This window comes from Mus musculus, chromosome 18, assembly GCF_000001635.26.
Source record: "Mus musculus strain C57BL/6J chromosome 18, GRCm38.p6 C57BL/6J".
NCBI classification, from domain to species: Eukaryota; Metazoa; Chordata; class Mammalia; order Rodentia; family Muridae; genus Mus; species Mus musculus.
In genome coordinates, this window is record NC_000084.6 from 58,912,284 (window position 1) to 58,935,910 (window position 23,627).

The 23,627-nt window shown below is 39.2% G+C and overlaps 1 protein-coding gene and 1 pseudogene across 10 annotated transcripts in view; one reads left to right on the forward strand and one right to left on the reverse strand.

Annotated features, from left to right (window-relative positions):
- Positions 1-23,627, forward strand: part of Adamts19 (a disintegrin-like and metallopeptidase (reprolysin type) with thrombospondin type 1 motif, 19) — a 217,691-nt gene that overhangs the window by 76,292 nt on the left and 117,772 nt on the right. For 9 of the 10 annotated variants that reach the window (XR_003952519.1, XR_003952520.1, XM_006525919.4 and 6 more), the window contains one exon: positions 14,973-15,016. Coding sequence is in view for 6 of the 10 variants with exons in the window: in XM_006525919.4 (XP_006525982.1) it covers positions 14,973-15,016 (44 nt within the window). In the remaining 4 variants the exon portion in view is untranslated. Of the gene's footprint in view, positions 1-14,972; positions 15,017-15,959; positions 16,250-23,627 lie in introns of those variants that run through there. The other variant, XM_011246926.2, reaches the window with a different exon arrangement.
- On the reverse strand, positions 17,901-18,836 carry Gm18088 (predicted gene, 18088; annotated as a pseudogene).

Consider the following 23,627-nt stretch of genomic DNA (forward strand, 5'->3'; position numbering starts at 1 on the left):
GTTTCCCCTAGATGTGACATGGAAGTTGCTCACATGAAGTTTCAACAACATGGCTGTCTAAAGAAAACCTGAACAGCCCCAACAACAGCTGATATTCCAAAATATTTGGAGGAACAACTTTCATTTAGAAGTTTATGCTTAGAATATAATGACCAAAACATATGTGGTAATACAAGCTGTCCCTGTAGAAGAGATCCTGCAGGTGGGGCGTGAAGCAGGAGCTCTGCTTTACGATTTAACTTAAGGCTGTCAAGGAAACATTCAATTTAATGGACTTCCTAAATTATAGCCCTAGAAATTAGGGTTTCATATGAAAGCAATCTTGCTTGCTTGTTTTGCCTAGAGGTACAAGTTTAAGTTTTCTGATTTTTGTTATTGTTGTCATTGTTGTTTTTTCGTTTTGGTTTATTTTTTCTCCTTTCTTTCTTCCCTTCCTTCCTTCCTTCCTTCCTTCCTTCCTTCCTTCCTTCCTTCCTTCCTTCCTTCCTTTCTTCCTTTCTTTTTAGGTCTGTTGAAGGGACTGTTACAACTTTACCTTGAAAGAAGTTTAGCTGCAGGTGTAGCATTCATGAGATACATTTTTGTATCTTTACTGACTTATATGACTTCATTCTGATTTTGCAATGTTTTCACAATGATCTTCTTCTTCACAACTAAAATCATAGGCATGAGAACTCTCTAGGAAGACAGCAATCAGATTATTTAGCTCCCCAATGCGTGTTACCTTTCTCTTTGCTATTTCTTTTTTAACAATTAAAAATTAATTTTACTTTGAGACATTCATTCAGTTGGAACAACAGACTTTAAAGCATGTATCCCTAAGAATCCACCTTAATTATCCAGGAAAAAATTAACTATTCTGTTACTGATTTAACAACATGAAAGCAATAGTATTTTGAAAAAAATTAAAATTTCTGCAGACTCACTTAAACATTGCACTATTAGTAGTACAGAACTACACTGTAATTAGGGGATAGTATATCTTACATCTACATATGTCTGTTGCATTTTGGGGATGGGCCACACCCATGACAGTCTGATAAGATTGACTCTTTTGGGCACAGGTTTCTTAGGTATCAAGGCTAACAGAAATGGATGAAGGTATGATACTAAATCCCACCATAACCAGGAGAAAGGTCAGTGTTCAAGAGGGCCTCAGCCCACCTTAGTTGAATTCGCATGAGTTATTGGAAAGGGATCTCAGCTAAGATACCCAAAGGAATTAAAAAGAAGACCTCTTGATTCTTTATAGAGGAATCCATATGATAAGTTACCATACTCATATATTTGTAGTTTATAACCACAAATAATCTGTGCATTGTAATATTAGGTGTAATTGCATGAATTAATTTCATATTATATATCCTTGTGTCTAGAGATACAAAGATATTTAAAGTTTGAACTTCCTCATGTCAGTTAAACCCTCTCAAATTACTCTTGCAACTAGAGCTGATTTTATATTTGTTTCATAGAATATTTTTTGTCAGAAATTTGCTGAGAAAAGATGAACATGTTCATGATAATTTATATTAAAATAATTTATCCCGATCTCATTTTTTTACCCACTACTACACATTGTGTTTTACCCTAAACTTTTGAAAGAAAAATAATTTGTCTCAACCACCAATGTTTGGCAATCATTTATAATATAATATTCAGTCGAATTAAAATGCCATCGAACAGGTGTTAAAGGTTAAGTAGCTTCATGCTGAAGTCTTGGCTATCAGTCCTAGCCTTGAGGAGGCAAGAGAAGCAGCCTGACTAATGAGACAGTGGAGCCAGTCTGGCTCATGATCAGCTACATGATACCCTGTTGCAAAGTTCCCCTTCTCTAAGAAAAAGAGATGGGGGAAATGGGGGGGGGGGGTATTTGTAAATGTGGGACTGGGAAGAGAGGAAGGAGAAGCTCTGTGATCAGGATGCAAAGTGAATAAAAATTAGAATAAATGAAAAAGTAAAAAAAAAGAAAACACAAAAAGAAAGAAGTACTCAATTTTAATTGACACAATAAGATCACATTATTGAGGCATTAATACTAACCTTTAAAGGATTTGATCAATGTTTTTGCATGTTATAAAATATAATGAAATTATGCATGTATCCTCTTTTCCCTGCATTTTGGCATTTGTTAAACAGATCTATTATTTTATGGCACCTAATTTCCATCTGGCAGGTCACAGATTGAGTTAATTCTGCTTAATTCTGTGGTTATCTAGTGACCAGGAATGCTCCATTTTAGAACACTTACAAACTGAGTTTAAACTATAAGAAGACACATTTCTTATGTGCACAGATTATCCATACACAAAGAGATCTCTCAAGGATCAATGCAACTTTAAAAGGAAATACAGTGGCTGCTGGAGGAAATTTGACCTTGGAATTTGAAACGCTTCCTTTGAAGGTTTTTGCACATCTTGTTTCACGATTTTTCATTTTTTTAGGTCCATACAGGGGAAAGCTTTCAAGGCTATGCAGAGTAGAAAGTAGAAATGAAACGATTACAGATGGATATAACTCATGGATATCTAGACCTTTCCTGAAAGTGTATGTGTGGCCAAAGCTTTGCCAAGAGCTACACACTGTCAAGAAAGGATCCCTCTGCCTCATATGATTATGGGATAGGTATAAAACGCCTTCCCAAGCAATCACTCGATAAATTTGTACTTGAAATTTAATCACTTAGTAAAAATATCTTCAAAACTGCTCAGGAAGATCCCTCTCTCAATGTATACCATACAAAACCAACTCGGTTCAAGAACCAGTGATCGAGTTCGTAATTAATTCCACAGGGCACAATCAGATCATCTTTGATTGTGAGAACCCAATGTAACAATAACGAGTAATACAGTAAAAATCAATGACAATGATAAAAATACTCATGCTTACAAGATTAAGTATAAAGACGTCGGATATATGACAACGAAATACTTGGAAAACAGAATATTCTCTGTGAATACTGAACATAACACTATAAAGCTATCTATATCTATATCTATATCTATATCTATATCTATATCTATATCTATATCTATATCTATATCTATATCTATATCTATAAAGCTATCTATATCTATATCTATATCTATATCTATATCTATATCTATATCTATATCTATATCTATATCTATATCTATATCTATATCTATATCTAAAGCTATCTATATCTATATCTATATCTATATCTATATCTATATCTATATCTATATCTATATCTATATCTATATCTATATCTATAAAGCTATCTATATCTATACCTATACCTATACCTATACCTATACCTATATCTATATCTATATCTATATCTATATCTATATCTATATCTATATCTATATCTATATCTATCTATAAAGCTATCTATGGTACTTATGCTTAGAAATGTCAAGCTGTTAGTTGGGGATGTGACTAGATATACATGAATAAAACCTTAACGAGGTAGGTGGTGAATCTGGGGGCTTCATTCAGACATGGTTAAGACCTATAAAAAGCTGTCACGTTGCTGAAGTGAGACAGAATTGAGCTGATGGACACATGCCCCAGGGTGTACTGGGGGAACAGAGTAGGAAGACTCTCAGAGATATTGTTCCTTTGTCAGAGATAATTCCCTCTGTTCATAGGTCCTAAAAATTGAAAAGTAACCAAAATATTACAGAAGATAAATAAAAACAATACCAGCACCTCAGCACACCTACATACGACAGAAGAGTTACCCAGGGAAAAGAAACGTCAAAACTAACCAGAAACCCAATGCATGAAATAAGAGCAAAAAGTATACGATGGTGAATATTAGCTAATATTTATGAGTGAGAGAATAAATGAAATCATATCTTTTATGTTCTGTGAATCAATAATGCCAACCTAAAATTTTCTCTTCAAAGCCAGGCATACGACACACACCTTTATTAATCTCAGTACTCGGGAGGCAGATGGAACCTTGTGAGTTTGAGGCCAGCAAGTAAGACCTTGTCTCAAAACAACGACCATGAAAATTCTCTAATAAGAAAAGTCAGCTTTCTTTTTTTTTTTTTTTTTTTTTGAACCTTCGTATTATTTTCACGGTGATACTAAACTATCCCCCCCATAGTGTGTGGGAGTCCATTTTCTCCCTACCGTGTGTGGGAACCCCACTTTCTCCCCACCGTGTGTGGGAACCCCCTTCTTGCCCTCACCAGCCTTCTCTATCCTCACCAGGGTGAGGTGATGACTCCGTAGTGGTTTGGATTGCATTCACTGCTCACTGGTATGTTTTCTTTTAAGAAGTGTCAGGTTTGGGTCATTTGTCTATCTTTAAAATTGTATCCTTGGTTCTTTCCCTTGCATGGCTTGGGGTCCTTATGTGTGTCTACTTCTTTTTTTTTTTTTTTTTTTTTCCATTTTTATTAGGTATTTAGCTCATTTACATTTCCAATGCTATACCAAAAGTCCCCCTTACCCACCCACCCCCACTCCCCTACCCACCCACTCCCCCCCTTTGGCCCTGGCGTTCCCCTGTACCGGGGCACACAAAGTCTGCGTGTCCAATGGGCCTCTCTTTCCAGTGATGGCCGACTAGGCCATCTTTTGATACATATGCAGCTAGAGTCAAGAGCTCAGGGGTACTGGTTAGTTCATAATGTTGTTCCACCTATAGGGTTGAAGATCCCTTTAGCTCCTTGGGTACTTTCTCTAGCTCCTCCATTGGGAGCCCTGTGATCCATCCATTAGCTGACTGTGAGCATCCACTTCTGTGTTTGCTAGGCCCCGGCATAGTCTCACAAGAGACAGCTACATCTGGGTCCTTTCAGCAAAATCTTGCTAGTGTATGCAATGGTGTCAGCATTTGGAAGCTGATTATGGGGTGGATCCCTGGATATGGCAGTCTCTACATGGTCCATCCTTTCATCTCAGCTCCATACTTTGTTTCTGTAACTCCTTCCATGGGTGTTTTGTTCCCACTTCTAAGGAGGGGCATAGTGTCCACACTTCAGTCTTCATTTTTCTTGAGTTTCATGTGTTTAGGAAATTGTATCTTATATCGTGGGTATCCTAGGTTTTGGGCTAGTATCCACTTATCAGTGAGTACATATTGTGTGAGTTCCTTTGTGATTGTGTTACCTCACTCAGGATGATGCTCTCCAGGTCCATCCATTTGGCTAGGAATTTCATAAATTCATTCTTTTTAATAGCTGAGTAGTACTCCATTGTGTAGATGTACCACATTTTCTGTATCCATTCCTCTGTTGAGGGGCATCTGGGTTCTTTCCAGTTTCTGGCTATTATAAATAAGGCTGCTATGAACATAGTGGAGCATGTGTCCTTCTTACCAGTTGGGGCTTCTTCTGGATATATGCCCAGGAGAGGTATTGCTGGATCCTCTGGTAGTACTATGTCCAATTTTCTGAGGAACCGCCAGACTGATTTCCAGAGTGGTTGTACAAGCCTGCAATCCCACCAACAATGGAGGAGTGTTCCTCTTTCTCCACATCCTCGCCAGCATCTGCTGTCACCTGAATTTTTGATCTTAGCCATTCTCACTGGTGTGAGGTGGAATCTCAGGGTTGTTTTGATTTGCATTTCCCTGATGATTAAGGATGTTGAACATTTTTTCAGGTGCTTCTCTGCCATTCGGTATTCCTCAGGTGAGAATTCTTTGTTCAGTTCTGAGCCCCATTTTTAAGGGGGTTATTTGATTTTCTGAGGTCCACCTTCTTGAGTTCTTTATATATGTTGGATATTAGTCCCCTATCTGATTTAGGATAGGTAAAGATCCTTTCCCAGTCTGTTGGTGGTCTTTTTGTCTTATAGACAGTGTCTTTTGCCTTGCAGAAACTTTGGAGTTTCATTAGGTCCCATTTGTCAATTCTCGATCTTACAGCACAAGCCATTGCTGTTCTGTTCAGGAATTTTTCCCCTGTGCCCATATCTTCAAGGCTTTTCCCCACTTTCTCCTCTATAAGTTTCAGTGTCTCTGGTTTTATGTGAAGTTCCTTGATCCACTTAGATTTGACCTTAGTACAAGGAGATAAGTATGGATCGATTCGCATTCTTCTACATGATAACAACCAGTTGTGCCAGCACCAATTGTTGAAAATGCTGTCTTTCTTCCACTGGATGGTTTTGGCTCCCTTGTCGAAGATCAAGTGACCATAGGTGTGTGGGTTCATTTCTGGGTCTTCAATTCTATTCCATTGGTCCACTTGTCTGTCTCTATACCAGTACCATGCAGTTTTTATCACAATTGCTCTGTAGTAAAGCTTTAGGTCAGGCATGGTGATTCCACCAGAGGTTCTTTTATCCTTGAGAAGAGTTTTTGCTATCCTCGGTTTTTTGTTATTCCAGATGAATTTGCAAATTGCTCCTTCTAATTCGTTGAAGAATTGAGTTGGAATTTTAATGGGGATTGCATTGAATCTGTAGATTGCTTTTGGCAAGATAGCCATTTTTACAATGTTGGTCCTGCCAATCCATGAGCATGGGAGATCTTTCCATCTTCTGAGATCTTCTTTAATTTCTTTCTTCAGGGACTTGAAGTTTTTATCATACAGATCTTTCACTTCCTTCGTTAGAGTCACGCCGAGATATTTTATATTATTTGTGGCTATTGAGAAGGGTGTTGTTTCCCTAATTTCTTTCTCAGCCTGTTTATTCTTTGTGTAGAGAAAGGCCATTGACTTGTTTGAGTTAATTTTATATCCAGCTACTTCACCGAGGCTGTTTATCAGGTTTAGGAGTTCTCTGTTGGAATTTTTAGGGTCACTTATATATACTATCATATCATCTGCAAAAAGTGATATTTTGACTTCCTCTTTTCCAATTTGTATCCCCTTGATCTCCTTTTGTTGTCGAATTGCTCTGGCTAATACTTCAAGTACTATGTTGAAAAGGTAGGGAGAAAGTGGGCAGCCTTGTCTAGTCCCTGATTTTAGTGGGATTGCTTCCAGCTTCTCTCCATTTACTTTGATGTTGGCTACTGGTTTGCTGTAGATTGCTTTTATCATGTTTAGGTATTGGCCTTGAATTCCTGATCTTTCCAGAACTTTTATCATGAATGGGTGTTGGATCTTGTCAAATGCTTTTTCTGCATCTAACGAGATGATCATGTGGTTTTTGTCTTTGAGTTTGTTTATATAATGGATTACATTGATGGATTTTCGTATATTAAACCATCCCTGCATCCCTGGGATAAAACCTACTTGGTCAGGATGAATGATTGCTTTAATGTGTTCTTGGATTCGGTTAGCGAGAATTTTATTAAGAATTTTTGCATCGATGTTCATAAGAGAAATTGGTCTGAAGTTCTCTATCTTTGTTGGATCTTTCTGTGGTTTAGGTATCAGAGTAATAGTGGCTTCATAAAATGAGTTGGGTAGAATACCTTCTACTTCTATCTTGTGAAAAAGTTTGTGCAGAACTGGAGTTAGATCTTCTTTGAAGGTCTGATAGAACTCTGCACTAAACCCGTCTGGTCCTGGGCTTTTTTTTGGCTGGGAGACTATTAATAACTGCTTCTATTTCTTTAGGGGATATGGGACTGTTTAGAAGGTCAACTTGATCCTGATTCAACTTTGGTACCTGGTATCTGTCCAGAAATTTGTCCATTTCGTCCAGGTTTTCCAGTTTTGTTGAGTATAGCCTTTTGTAGAAGGATCTGATGGTGTTTTGGATTTCTTCAGGATCTGTTGTTATGTCTCCCTTTTCATTTCTGATTTTGTTAATTAGGATTTTGTCCCTGTGCCCTTTAGTGAGTCTAGCTAAGGGTTTATCTATCTTGTTGATTTTCTCAAAGAACCAACTCCTCGTTTGGTTAATTCTTTGAATAGTTCTTCTTGTTTCCACTTGGTTGATTTCACCCCTGAGTTTGATTATTTCCTGCCGTCTACTCCTCTTGGGTGAATTTGCTTCCTTTTTTTCTAGAGCTTTTAGATGTGTTGTCAAGCTGCTAGTATGTGCTCTCTCCCGTTTTTTCTTGAAGGCACTCATAGCTATGAGTTTCCCTCTTAGAAATGCTTTCATTGTGTCCCAAAGGTTTGGGTACGTTGTGGCTTCATTTTCATTAAACTCTAAAAAGTCTTTAATTTCTTTCTTTATTCCTTCCTTGACCAAGGTATCATTGAGAAGAGTGTTGTTCAGTTTCCATGTGAATGTTGGCTTTCTGTTATTTATTTTGTTATTGAAGATCAGCCTTAGTGCATGGTGATCTGATAGGATACATGGGACAATTTCAATATTTTTGCATCTGTTGAGGCCTGATTTGTGACCTATTATGTGGTCAATTTTGGAGAAGGTACCATGAGGTGCTGAGAAGAAGGTATATCCTTTTGTTTTAGGATAAAATGTTCTGTAGATATCTGTCAGATCCATTTGTTTCATCACTTCTGTTAGTTTCAGTGTGTCCCTGTTTAGTTTCTGTTTCCATGATCTGTCCATTGGTGAAAGTGGTGTGTTGAAGTCTCCCACTATTATTGTGTGAGGCGCAATGTGTGCTTTGAGCTTTACTAAAGTTTCTTTAGTGAATGTGGCTGCTCTTGTATTTGGAGCATAGATATTCAGAATTGAGAGTTCCTCTTGGAGGATTTTACCTGTGATGAGAATGAAGTGTCCCTCCTTGTCTTTTTTGATGACTTTGGGTTGGAAGTCAATCTTATCAGATATTAGGATGGCTACTCCTGCTTGTTTCTTCATACCATTTGCTTGGAAAATTGTTTTCCAGCCTTTCATTCTGAGGTAGTGTCTATCTTTTTCTCTGAGATGAGTTTCCTGTAAGCAGCAAAATGTTGGGTCTTGTTTGTGTAGCCAGTTTGTTAGTCTATGTCTTTTTATTGGCGAGTTGAGACCATTGATGTTAAGAGATATTAAGGAAAAGTAATTGTTGCTTCCTGTTATTTTAGTTGTTAAAGGTGGCATTCTGTTCTTGTGGCTGTCTTCTTTTAGGTTTGTTGAGGGATTACCTTCTTGTTTTTTCTAGGGCGTTGTTCCCGTTCTTGTATTGGTTTTTTTCTGTTATTATCCTTTGAAGGGCTGGATTCGTGGAGAGATAATGCGTGAATTTGGTTTTGTCGTGGAATACTTTGGTTTCTCCCTCTATGATAATTGAGAGTTTGGCTGGGTATAGTAGCCTGGGCTGCAGTTTGTGTTCTCTTAGTGTCTGTATAACATCTGTCCAGGCTCTTCTGGCTTTCATAGTCTCTGGTGAAAAATCTGGTGTAATTCTGATAGGCTTGCCTTTATATGTTACTTGACCTTTTTCCCTTACTGCTTTTAGTATTCTATCTTTATTTAGTGCATTTGATGTTCTGATTATTATGTGTCGGGAGGAATTTCTTTTCTGGTCCAGTCTATTTGGAGTTCTGTAGGCTTCTTGTATGTTCATATGCATCTCATTCTTTAGATTTGGGAAGTTTTCTTCAATAATTTTGTTGAAGATGTTTGCTGGACCTTTGAGTTGAAAATCTTCATTCTCATCCACTCCTATTATCCGTACGTTTGGTCTTCTTATTGTGTCCTGGATTTCCTGGATATTTTGAGTTAGGATCTTTTTGCATTTTCCATTTTCTTTGATTGTTGTGCCGATGTTCTCTATGGAATCTTCTGCACCTGAGATTCTCTCTTCCATCTCTTGTATTCTGTTGCTGATGCTCAAATCTATGGTTCCAGATTTCTTTCCTAGGGTTTCTATCTCTAGTGTTGCCTCGCTTTGAGTTTTCTTTATTGTGTCTACTTCCCTTTTTAGGTCTAGTATGGTTTTGTTCATTTCCATCACCTGTTTGTATGTTTTTTCCTCTTTTTCTGTAAGGACTTCTACCTGTTTGATTGTGTTTTCCTGTTTTTCTTTAAGGACTTGTAACTCTTTAGCAGTGTTCTCCTGTATTTCTTTAAGTGATTTATTAAAGTCCTTCTTGATGTCCTCTACCATCATCATGAGATATGCTTTTAAATCTAGGTCTAGGTTCTCAGGTGTGTTGGGGTTCCCTGGACTGGGCGAAGTGGGTGTGCTGGGTTCTGGTGATGGTGAGTGGTCTTGGTTCCTGTTAGTAAGATTCCTCCGTTTACCTTTCGCCATCTGGTAATCTCTGGAGTTAGTAGTTATAGTTGACTCTGTTTAGAGATTGTTCTTCTGGTGATTCTGTTACCGTCTATCAGCAGACCTGGGAGACATTCTCTCCTCTGAGTTTCAGTGCTCAGAGCACTCTCTGCTGGCAAGCTCTCTTACAGGGAAGGTGCGCAGATATCTTGTATTTGGACCTCCTCCTGGCCGAAGAAGAAGGCCCAAAACAGGACCTTTCTCAGACACTGTGTTGCTTTGGCAGTTCCCAGGTGGTACAGACTCTCACCTAAGCAGACTAAATTCCTAAGTTCCTTGGAGTCCCGGGACCAAGATGGCGACCGCTGCTGCTGTGGCTTAGGTCGCCTCCCCAGCCGGGCGGGCACCTGTCCTCTGGTCCGGAAGGTGGCCGGCTGTCCCCGGCCCACACAGGGTGCTGCCTCAGCGCCTCTGTGCTTCTGCCTGTTCCAGAAGCTGTCAGGTTCTCTGGCGCACCCTCTCACCTGTTCAGACTAATTTCCTAAGTTCGGCGGGTCTCGGACCAAGATGGCGACCGCTGCTGCTGTGGCTTAGGTCGCCTCCCCAGCCGGGCGGGCACCTGTCCTCCGGTCCGGAAGGTGGCCGGCTGTCCCCGGCCCACACAGGGTGCTGCCTCAGCCCCTCTGTGCTTCTGCCTGTTCCAGAGGCTGTCAGGTTCTCTGGCGCACCCTCTCACCTGTTCAGACTAATTTCCTAAGTTCGGCGGGTCCCGGACCAAGATGGCGACCCAAAAGTCAGCTTTCTATTTAGAGTAAATACAGGATCTTGAAATTGAAGGAAACAAAGCCTGGTCAATTTCCTACTATGGAGGTTTACTTTGTTATACTTAGAACAAATGATGATCTAATTATAGATGATCTAATTATAGATTGTTATCTAGTTATATAAAACAGGCAAGCTGAAACTGATAAAATAAATTATTAAACAGATGGACAAATTCCGAAGTGAACATTGGTGGTTTATAAAGATACCTACTTTGAGATCCTGTGAATGAAGATGGATGCTGGGGAAACAACTAGCTGGGGTAAAATGTCTGCTGTGTAGTCATGGAAACCTGAGTCTGATCCCCAGAATCCAAGATGACAAATCCAGTATAACAGTTTGCACATGTAAGGCCATCACTGTGGAGACAGCCACAGACACAGCGTGACCCCTGGTGCTCACTGGTCAGCCAGCTTAATGCACTTGGTGAATGCCCAGGCAGGCCAATTAATGTTGTATCTAAATAAATACATTGTAATGTGACTAATAAGCAACAACATCTGAGCTTGATCTTCGACTTCCACATGCATGCCCATACGTATGCATGTTCATCCACTTACACATTGGAACCAGCACACGCAAATAGACTTGCCCATATATAAACACATTTCCAACAAAATAAATGAATAGATAGATCGTAGATATTATCCAAACCTAACTGAAACTGAAGTTTTTTATTTATAAAACCTGAACTTGGTGTCTGAAATAAGAAGGTTATCACAAGTTTAAGGTGTGCCTGGGCTACATTGCAAGCATACTACTTAATCCAGAGCTACAGAGCAAGACTTTAGGTCAAAAAACCAAACAAGTGGGAAAAAATGCAACAGAAAATGAGAAAAGAGAAAGAAGATACTGAATTTAAAACATTCGGTGCACCTTTTCTGTTTCTTTTTTTAAGGAAAAAACCAAAGATAAATTTTTAGCTTTTAGCATTTAAGCCATCCTTAAATAATGTCATCCTTAAATACCCAGGCTCTCCTCTCCAGACTCTGAATACACTATTTTACACGTTATAGAAGACTGTAGATGTAGCTATGTTACACGTTATAGAAGACTGTAGATGTAGCTATGTTACACGTTATAAAAGACTGTAGATGTAGCTATGTTACAGTTGTTAAGAGCAGTGAGTCCTGATTTATCATTTGGAACCCAATATAGTCATAATGGACATAAAGGGAAAAGAGAAACTTCTAGAAGGCTCAGTACACTGTATGACACGAAGATTTTTAGCCCAGAACATATCTCATCTCAGACTTCTGCTCTCTAGACTAGAAGCACAAAAGTTTGTATTGTTTGTAGCTTCTATATTATGGAATTTACTATAGCAGTGATAGGAAATGCCAAGCAGCATCTCCTTGACATTCTCATTGTGACTATGTATTAAATATAAACTGTGCTGGAGAGATGACTCACAATTAAGAGAGCTTACTTCTCTTCTAGAGGGCTCAAATTCAGTTGTTAGCAGCCATGTTGGTGCCACACGCTTACAACTGCCTGTAACTCCATTATTAGGGGATGTGACATCCTCTTCAGGCCCGTGTCAACACCAGTTCACATATGTACTAATGGAAAAGTAGCCATAATTAAAAAAAAAAAAACAACAGCAAATTAATCTTATTTTGCAACACTAGAGGAAAAAATAGAAAAATAATATCAACAAGGGCCAAAATATCAAAGAAATGAGGGAAAATATCATCATAAATAAGAAAATAAATCCAAATAAGCTGGTAACAAGTATATGTTATCAATAGATTAAATCACTTATAAGAATATTATACTGAGATCTTTACATACTTATTCGTGTTCTGTTTGCAAGAGTCATAGAAAAATAAAGAATTAAATCTGACAGAAAGGAAAAGTTGCCTCGCACACACTGATGGTTGAAGCATAAGGGAGGCTCTAGTTAAGATTTGTCAGCTTAATACAAAGTAGACTCCCCTGGGAGGATGGAGCATAGGTGGATGAATGTGATTTGCCTAGAGGCACGTGCATGCCCTCACCCTTGCGTGCCTGCGTGTGTGTGTGTGTGTGTGTGTGTGTGTGTGTGTGTGTGTGTGTCTGTCTGTCTGTGTCTGTGTCTGTGTCTGTGTCTGTGTCTGTGTCTGTGTCTGTGCCTGTGTGTGTTGGGAGGAGTGCATAGTGGGTGGTCCTACAGTTTAACAAAGGTATAAGAAAGCAGCTGAATTCATGAGCATAGACAGTATATTAACCACCATTCTTCATGGTTCTTGTCTAGGCTCGTTGATTTCCCACTTTGGCTTTCTTCAATGATGGACTATCCTTGGGGCATATAAGACAAATAGCTTTTTCTCTCACAAGATGCCTTTGGGCAGTGTTTTATCATGGTAGCAAAAAGCAAACTAGAACAAGAGATAGATGTGATCTTTATCCAAAAATAAGACAAATAATTCAAGATAGATATAGTTCATAAGAACTTAGAGTATTTAATAAATCAATAACTTAGCTTTGAAGTGAGCAAAACAAAAAATTAATAGGCACTCACCGTGGAAACATCAAAAACTTACAAATTTAATGGAATTTTAACATTTAATTTTTACTTATAAATGCAAAAAATTAATCCAACTTTATTTTATTAAGCAATTCTCTCATGATATGTAATAGGTTAATGTAGTTAACAAGTATAGAAATCTGTTTGAGAAAATAATGCATTTAAATATGCAATGGTATTTACAAGACAAAAAGCCCACTGAAAAAACATGGAGTTTCCTTTGGTATAGAAACGTTTTCAAAATGTTATTTAGTGTGTGTGTGTGTGTGTGTGTGTGTGTGTGTACACACACACACACACACACACACACACACACACACACACACACGTGCGCGCGCATGCACACGCACACACGCATGTGATTTTATGTGCAGCAGAGGCCAGAGGAGGGCATTCATTGATCTGCAACTGGAGTTACAGGTGTTGCTTTTGAATCACCATAAGGATGCTGAGAATAGAGTCCAGGCACTCTGCAAGAGCAGTTAGTGCTCCTAATTACTGATTCATTTCTCTATATCAGGACATTAAGTTTTAAAGCTTGTTTTCTAATATACAATGGGATTCAGATTCCATAAGTAATACTGGCCTTTAAGCAAAGTTAACTTTTGATAACACACACAGCCAGGAGAGAGAGAGAGAGAGAGAAAGAGAGAGAGAATGAGAGAGAGAGAGAGAGAGAGAGAGAGAGAGAGAGAGAGAGAGAGAGAGAGAGAGATCAGGGCTGGGGAATCAAGTGTGTTAATATTCTTAAGATGAAAAATCTAAGGAATAGGATTATCATTCAGATACAAGAATGGCATCAACAAAAATAATTCATCAAAAATTTCATATATGCCTGACATTTTTATTACCATATGAAGGAGATGCATTTAACTTGTACAATAAACACATAGGCATGGCCTCTTCAGTGTAGATGGGGTGCCTGAGATGAGAGGTGGTTAAGAACGTTGTTTAATGTCACACCCCTAGCAACAGATAGATATATAATAGTTATTTAATATAGCATATCCCCTACACTAAACTGTGATTATGTTCTCTAAATTGCGGTCTGTGAAATCCTAAATATGTGGAAACAAGAGTAAGTATTTCCAAGGAATGCTGTAACACGTAACACTAAAATTAAGAACAAAATATGAACTATAATTCAAAGAGTTCATTTGAAAAATACTAACTTCTTCATGCTTATTCAAACATGTTTTTCAGTGTTTGAAAATTTTTGCCTTGGAAAGTCTTGAAAAGGAAACTGTGGATGTCTTGAAACAGTATTCCTTACTAGTAAGGAATAGTAAGCTCTTAACATGAAGTTATTTTATAAGATGAAGCAGTGTTATGATATTTTCACATGGTAAATAATTTACCATGACCATAAACTATGGTTTTGTAAAGAAAAAAAATGTAATGAAAACTTGCAGCAAAATTCAAAACAAACCAGGGCTTTGGTACTGAAGTGGTATCTACTAACTAGGAAGATATCTCATATTGTTCTGATCAGTCATCTTTTCAGATCTATTCCTTCATCTTATTCTGAATTATATTAAACTTGAGGGAATATATGATGTGGCTTATGTAAATATAAGTCTCATGATGACTGGCGATTGCCTGAGAGAATCAATCTTTACTTTGATTTTCTACTTTTCCTTCTAGGAAAGATTTCTGTGTGCACAAAGATGAGCCATGTGACACTGTGGGTAAGTATCTCTGAAAAAAATCAGTTTGAGGCACACTGGAGAACTTAAATGGATCAGTTGTTTAATGTAGTAAATTATTTGATGGTGTTGACTTGGATGGAATAATTTTGCAATGTCGTATGCATATTTATTGCAACTATATGTTAATTCTGATGTTAGCCCTGCAGTTCTTTATAGTGATACAGATTAAAATCATACATAACCTATGCAGTGGAGAGATTTTTACATGTCTTTTAAGATTTTTATCAATTTTTAATATTTTACCCAAAGTTACACAGATAGTCAATAACATTTTATTCTTTCTCCCATCACAAGTCGAAATACATTTATAGCATGAGAACAGATTATATTGGAGTCATATAATGCTTCAAGTTCTTAGAGTATAAAAAAGAATTCCCTCTACTTTGAATGACTAGTGAAGGTCCTTTGAGTACCAATTAGCAAATTTTTATCACTGTAAGGTTACCCTGGAGTCAAGAGAATATATGTAACTCTCTTTCTGATTATTGTATGATATCCACATGTATGTCTGTTAAAACAAATGCAACTCTTAGTTGAAAACTTACTTATTCAAAGAAACCAGACAATGAGAGATAGCTCAGTAGTTAATAGCATTGTTTATTCTTTGAGAAGACCTGGGTTCAATTCCCAGCATCCACATGGCCGCTCATAGTTACCTCTAATCCACTTCCAAGGTGTCCGTTTTCCTTTTCTCATTTTTGCTGGCAGCAGGCATGCACATAGTACACAGCTATACATGCATGCAGAACACATATACACATAAAATGTATATGTCTACATTTAAGTATGAGCCATATGTTATCATATATATGAATGTATATTCTTCCATTCTATCTTATGTATATGTAAAGAAAAAGTATTATTGCTAAGGTACATTCAAGAGTTATAGTTTTATTTTGGTAGTTATCATGTAAGGTTTCTTTCTATATGATAGCAATGGTTTAACTTATCCATCTTTGAGTTTTCATTTCTGCATTGCAAAATGGGCAATCAAAAATAGATGGGGTTAGTGCAATGGGTCATGAGTTAATAGCACTTGTTTCTCTTTAGAAGTCCCAGGTTCACATCCAGCATCTACATGGTGGGTCACTAGAGCCAACAACTACAGTTTTGGTGACCCAACCATCTTCTGTCCTCCATAGGCACCAAACATGTCCATGGTACATGTTAACACATGCAGACAGAACAGTTCTACTTATAAAACACTTTCAGGTGGGTAGCATCAACTGAACTACTATGGATATTTTTTAAAGAAATCTAAGTGGTTCTACTACTTTCAATTCTTATCAGTATCCTCTTAAGTTTAAATTCTCAGACAAAACATGAAGTATATGTTACAGAGCAAAGGATGATGATGGGATTGAGGGTTGCTTGGTTCAGAAGGGACTGTCACTCAGATAGGAGCTAGGAGACCCAAGGAACTGTGTTCACTCAGACAGGCTTTTCCTCAGGTTTCCACATTCTTTCTTTCCTTTTCTTGCTTTTCTTTTCCCAAATACTAAAATATAGCATGGTGCTCATCATCCTGACCATGGAATAGTTGACCACCAACCATTCTTGTCTCAACAGAGATGTATTTTCCTCCACTTAGACAGCATGTTACTATCCAGACATAGACATGTAGTATGAAATATTTTAGGTGCCTGACCCCTTAAATTACTTTGTGTTCTGTGTGTGTGTTATAATCTTCTTTTTTTATTTATCTATTTTTAATTATGCATTTTTCTCATTTACATTTCCAATGCTATCCAAAAAGTCCCCCATACCCCCCCCCACTCCCCTACCTACCCACTCCCACTTTTTGGCCCTGGCATTCCCCCATACTGAGGCATATCAAATTTGCAAGACTAAGGGGCTTCTCTTCCCAATCATGGCCAACTAGGCCATCTTCAGCTACACATGCAGCTAGAGACATGAGCTCTGGGGGTACTGGTTAGTTCATATTGTTGTTCCACCTATAGGGTTGCAGATCCCTTTAGCTCCTTGGGTACTTTCTCTAGCTCCTCCATTGGGGGTTCTGTGATCCATCCAATAGCTGACTGTGAGCATCCACTTCTGTGTTTGCCAGGCTGCTCTTTAGTGACAGTCGGCTCTTGGACTTCTGTGAATAGGAGAGAATGTAAAAGCCAGTAGAGACTGAGAGTTGAGAGTAAGATTGAGAGTAGTGAAGAAGGAGTTGGAGAAAGTAGTCATAGATTGTGGGGTCCTGGAGAGAGAAGAGTCGTTCAGAGCAGCAGAAGAAGATAAAGTAGGGCTAGAGAAGAGAGGAGAGTTGAGGGGAGGAGAGGAGAGGAGAGGAGAGGAGAGGAGAGGAGAGGAGAGGAGAGGAGAGGAGAGGAGAGAAGAGAAGAGAAGAGAAGAGAAGAGAAGAGAAGAGAAGAGAAGAGAAGAGAAGAGAAGAGAAGAGAAGAGAAGAGGGTTTGAAGAGTGAAAATAAGAGACAGTTGAAAGTGAATTGGTGAAAATAGTTTTCACTAACCTAGGCTTTTTGTTATTCCAGATGAATTTGCAAATTGCTCTTTCTAACTCTGAAGAATTGAATTGGAATTTTGATGGGGATTGCATTGAATCTTTAGATTGCTTTCGGCAAGATGACCATTTTTACTATATTAATCCTGCCAATCCATGAGCATGGGAGATCTTTCTATCTTTTTTGATTTCTTTCTTCAGAGACTTGAAGTTCTTATCATACAGATCTTTCACTTGCTTAGTTCGAATCACATCAAGATATTTTATATTATTTGTGACTATTGTGAAGGATGTTGTTTTCCAAATTTCTTGATCAGCCTGTTTATCCTTTGAGTAGAGGAAGGCCACTAATTTGTTTGAGTTAATTTTATTTTTTTTATTTTATTTCATTTTTAGCAGACTTAATTCATTTATTTTTCTTGTACAAAACCCTTATCTGGTAGCCACAGCTAGATCCTGGGTCCTCTGAACAGAGACTCTAGTGTGGGTTTTCACTAGATTATCAGTGAATTCCTGATAAGGAGACTTGGTGAAGACAGTCTCTTTCCAGAGGTCAGGGTCAGGTAGCTGTAAGCCTTGGAGATGGCATCAAAGGTGGCCTTGGCAAAGTTGCCCAGGGTGTCAGTGCAGCCTCTGGCAGAAGTGTAGCAGTCATCTATACCAGTAGGGAGCTTCTTGGGCACAGGAGCAGAGACAATGCCAGTGCCTCTGGTGGCAGGGATGAGACTCACCAGCACAGAGCCACAACAACCTGTCACATTGCATGGAACAGTGTGGGGCTTGCCAATCTTCTTCCCCTAGTAGCCTCTCCACACAGGGTCAATGGATAGGTTGGCCAAGATGATGGCCCCTTGGATGGTTGTGGAAACCTCCTTGGAGCACTTAACAACACCAAGACCAAAATGACCATTGTAGTCCCCAATATTGACGAATGCCTTGAACCTAGTCCACTGGTCAGCCTGAATCTGCTTCTACACTGGTATGATTTTCAGAACCTCATCCTTTAGGGATGCACCCAGGAAAAAGTCAACGATCTCACTCCTGGGCAGGGAGAACAGGTAGATCTCCTCCAAGGACTTGATCTTCATGTCTTTAACCAGGCGGCCCGGTTTGGTGACAGGAATCCACTCCTTGTGTTCAGCTTTACCCCCATGAGCCCCGTGGCCTCAACCACAGCCATAGCCTCAACCATGACCTCAGCCCTTAAGACCGCTGCTGAATCATCTGCAGAAGCTGCCACAGCCTTCTAATCCTGGGCCCCCAGGTCCTCCAGGACTTCCCATTGCACCGGCGTCATCAGTCATTTGGAGTTTTCCCGAAGAAGTAGAAGCTGAGTTAATTTTATATCCAGCTACTTTGCTGAAGTTTTTTATTAGCTGTAGGAGTTCTCTGGTGGAATTTTTGGGGTCACTTAGTATTTTATCATATCATCTGCAAAATCACCATCCCTGACTTCAAGCTGTACTACAGAGCAATTGTGATAAAAAAAAAACAAAACAAAACAAACAAACAAGAAAACAAAAACAAAAACAAAAAACTGCATGGTATTGGTACAGTGACAGGCAGGTAGATCAATGGAATACAACTGAAGACCCAGAAATGAACCCACACACCTATGCTCATTTGATCTTTGTCAAAGGAGCTAAAACCATCCAGTGGAAAAAAGACAGCATTTTCAACAAATGGTGCTGGTTCAACTGGCAGTTAGCATGTAGAAGAATGCCAATCGATCCATACTTATCTCCTTGTACAAAGCTCAAGTCCAAGTGGATCAAGGACCTCCACATAAAACCAGATATACTGAGATGTATAGAAGAGAAAACAGGGAAGAGCCTCGAGCACATGGGCACAGGAGAAATTTTCCTGAACAGAACATCAATAGCATATGCCCTAAGATCAAGAATCGACAAAGGGGACATCATAAAATTGCAAAGCTTCTATAAAGCAAAGAACACTGTCAATAGGACAAAAAGGCAACCAACAGATTGAAAAAAGATCTTTACCAATTCTATATACAAAGAACTCAAGAAGTTAGATATGAAAGAACCAAATAACCCTATTAAAAATGGGGTACAGAGCTAAACAAAGAATTCTCAACTGAGAAATACTGAATAGCTGAGAAACACCTAAAGAAATGTTCAACATCCCTAATCATCAGAGAAATGCAAATCAAAACAACCTTTAGTTTCCACCTCACACTAGTCAGAATGGCTAAGATAAAAAACTCAGGTAACAGCAGAAGCTAGTGAGGATGTGGAGAAAGAGCACTCCTCCATTGCTGGTGGGATTGCAAGCTGGTACAACCACTCTGGAAATCAGTCTGGTGGATCCTCACAAAATTAGACATAGTACTACCAGAAGATCCAGCAATTCCTCTCCTGGGCATATACCCAGAAGATGTTCCAACTGGTAATAAGGACACATGCTCCACTATGTTCATAGCAGCCTTATTTATAATAGCCAGAAACTGGAAAGAATCTAGATGTCCATCAACAGAGGAATGGATACAGAAAATGTGGTACATTTACACAATGGAGTACTATTCAGCTAATAAAAACAATGAATTTATGAAATTCTTAGGCAAATGGATGTATCTGGAGGATATCATCCTGAGTGAGGTAACCCAATCATAAAAGAAGTCACTTGATATGCACCCACTGAAAAGGGGATATTAGCCCAGAAACCTAGAATACTCAAGATACAATTTGCAAAACACAAGAAAATCAAGAAGAAGGAAGACCAAAGTGTGGATACTTCATTCCTCCTTAGAATAGGGAACAAAATACCCATGAAAGGAGTTACAGGGACAAAGTTTGGAGCTAAGACAAAAGGATGGGCCATCTAGAGACTGCCCCACCTGGGGCTCCATCCCATAATCAGCTACCAAACGCAGCCACTATTGCATATGCCAGCAAGATTTTGCTAAAGGGACCCTGATATAGGTGTCTCATGTGAGGCTATGCCAGTGCCTGGCAAATACAGAAGTGGATGCTCACACTCACAGAGCCCCCAATGGAGGAGCTAGAGAAAGTACCCAAGGAGCTGAAGGGGTCTGCAACCCTATAGGTGGAACAATAATATGAACTAACCAGTACCCCCAGAGCTCATGTCTCTAGCTGCATGTGTAGCAGAAGATGGCCTAGTTGGCCATAATTGGGAAAAGAGGCCCCTTGGTCTTGCAAACTTTATATGCCCCAGTACAAGGGAATGCCAGGGCTAAGAAGTGGGAGTGGGTGGATAGGGGAGCAGGGCAGGGGTAGGGTGTAGGGGACTTTTTGGATAGCATTTGAAATGTAAATGAAGAAAATATCTAATAAAAAATTTTAATAAAAGAAAAAAGAAATAAAAATTATTATGAGAATATAATTTCACAAATTCTTTAGCTATGAGATAATACAACAATCAATTGAATAGTCAACGAGAGTTTCATTTTATTTTGTATATGGAAAAATTAAGTGCCCTGGGATATACTTAGAAACAAATATACCACATAAAAATAATGTAGAGTCCATTGCGGTTCCAAGTGGAAGGCCTAGCACAGTTCAAAGAGAAATCATACTCATCATCTGAAAGACAAAATATCATAAAAGCCCTGTTTCCCTTAGATTGCTTAGTGATAAAATGCATTCTATAAGGTTTCTTGCAAAAAGGTTAAGGATCCTTGGCAGTCTGACTGTAAATTGCACACTAAAGAACTTAAGCATGAGAAATGCCAAGAGGCTACTGAAGTGAAGGCACAGAGGAACACCTGTTTATGACTATTAGGAGCCACCAGACAGTAAGGAAGAGATTGCACGTTTATGTGGAAAACTGATTGATACACCAGTGGTAAGACTGTACTCTCTTCTGAATCCATGCTGGATTCCTATTGTTCAAGCCTTGTGTCTACAGTCATAACCAAGGCAAGTTCATGCACACAGCTGCTGTGTCTGCAGATACTACTTTGCTAGAGTTATTGAGTCCCTATGTCTCTTACATCTTTCCATTCCCTGTTTCACAATGATCTCTGACCCTTGAGGGAAGGGGTGTAACATGGATGTCCATTAAAACCTTGAGAACTCCAGTTTCCAATATTCCTTCACATTGGCCTATATTTTGTCTCTGCATTAATTGCTATCCACTGGAAAAAAAAATAAGCTTCCCTGCTGAGGGTTGAGAAATGCACTAAAATAGCAGTATAAGATAAAAACTCAATGATTCCTTCTGGTCAGCGCCAGCACAGAGTCACCTTGGGCGCTGAGTCGGAGGACACCCCTAAGGTACCCTAGAGGACTCTCCACGTGATCTTATGACCACCAGTGAATGGAACACAACTTTTGTTCCAATCCAATCATGCCGGACCTGAGACAGCATTAGGGAAGCAGAAAAGCCGGCCTGACCAGTGTCACAAATTCCTTCCCGTACAGGGGTACAGGTCACCTAGGCTTGGAGTCAGCGGACACCCCCAAGGTCCATAGAGGACAGCTTCTGAGCAGATCCCATTTCAGGCTCCAGACATCCGGCACCTTCCCCACCAGAGGAGAGGTGTCCGCCCCGCCCAGGAGGGCTGTGCCCGAGCACTGGGGGCACCATCTTGGTTCCCGGATCCCCCTGAGACTAGTCTGCGCATGTGAGAGTGTGGAGTACAGAAGGTAACAGCTTCTGGGACAGGCCAAAGCAACACAGCTCCTGGGACAGGCCCTGTTTCAGGCCTTCATCTTCTGCGACGAGGCAAGTCCGAACGTCAGATATCTGTGCATCTTCCCTGTAAGAGAAGAGCTTGCCTGCAAAGAGTGCTCTGTCCACGGAAACTCAGAGGAGAGAGCTAGTCTCCCAGGTCTGCTGATAGAGGCTAAAAGAATTACGAGAGGAACAAGCTCTAACCAGAGACAATTATAACAACTAACTCCAGAGATTACCACATGGCGAAAGGCAAATGGAAGAATCTTACTAACAGAAACCAAGACTACTCACCATCATCAGAAGGCAACACTCCCACCTAGCCCAGTCCTGAGCACCCCAACATACCCAAAAAGCTAGACCCGGATTTAAAAGCATATCTCATGATGATGGTAGAGGACATCAAGAAGGACTTTAATAAATCACTTAAAGAAATACAGGAGAACACTGCTAAAGAGTTACAAGTCCTTAAAGAAAAACAGGAAAACACAACCAAACAGGTAGAAGTCCTTAGAGAAAAACAGGAAAATACATCCAAACAGGTGATGGAAATGAACAAAACCATACTAAACCTAAAAAGGGAAGTAGACACAATAAAGAAAACTCAAAGTGAGGCAACGCTGGAGATAGAAACCCTAGGAAAGAAATCTGGAACCATAGATGCGAGCATCAGCAACAAAATACAAGAGATGGAAGAGAGAATCTCAGGTGCAGAAGATTCCATAGAGAACATTGGCACAACAATCAAAGAAAATGGAAAATGCAAAAAGATCCTAACTCAAAACATCCAGGAAATCCAGGACACAATGAGAAGATCAAACCTACAGATAATAGGAGTAAATGAGAATGAAGATTTTCAACTTAAAGGGCCAGCGAATATCTTCAACAAAATTATAGAAGAAAACTTCCCAAACTTAAAGAAAGACATGCCCATGAATATACAAGTAGCCTACAGAACTCCAAATAGACTGGACCAGAAAGGAAATTCCTCCTGACACATAGTAATCAGAACAACAAATGCACGAAATAAAGATAGAATATTAAAAGCAGTAAGGGAAAAGGGTCAAGTAACATATAAAGGCAGGCCTATCAGAATTACACCAGACTTTTCATCAGAGACTATGAAAGTCAGAAGATCCTGGACAGATGTTATACAGACACTAAGAGAACACAAATGCCAGCCCAGGTTACTATACCCAGCCAAACTTTCAATTACCATAGTTTCAGAAACCAAAGTATTCCACAACAAAACCAAATTCACACATTATCTTTCCACGAATCCAGCCCTTCAAAGGATAATAACAAAAAAAAAAAAAACAATACAAGGAGGGAAACCATGTCCTATGAAAAGCAAGAAAGTAATCCTTCAACAAACCTAAAAGAAGACAGCCACAAGAACAGAATGCCAATTCTAACAACAAAAATAAAAGGAAGCAACAATTACTTTTCCTTAATATCTCTT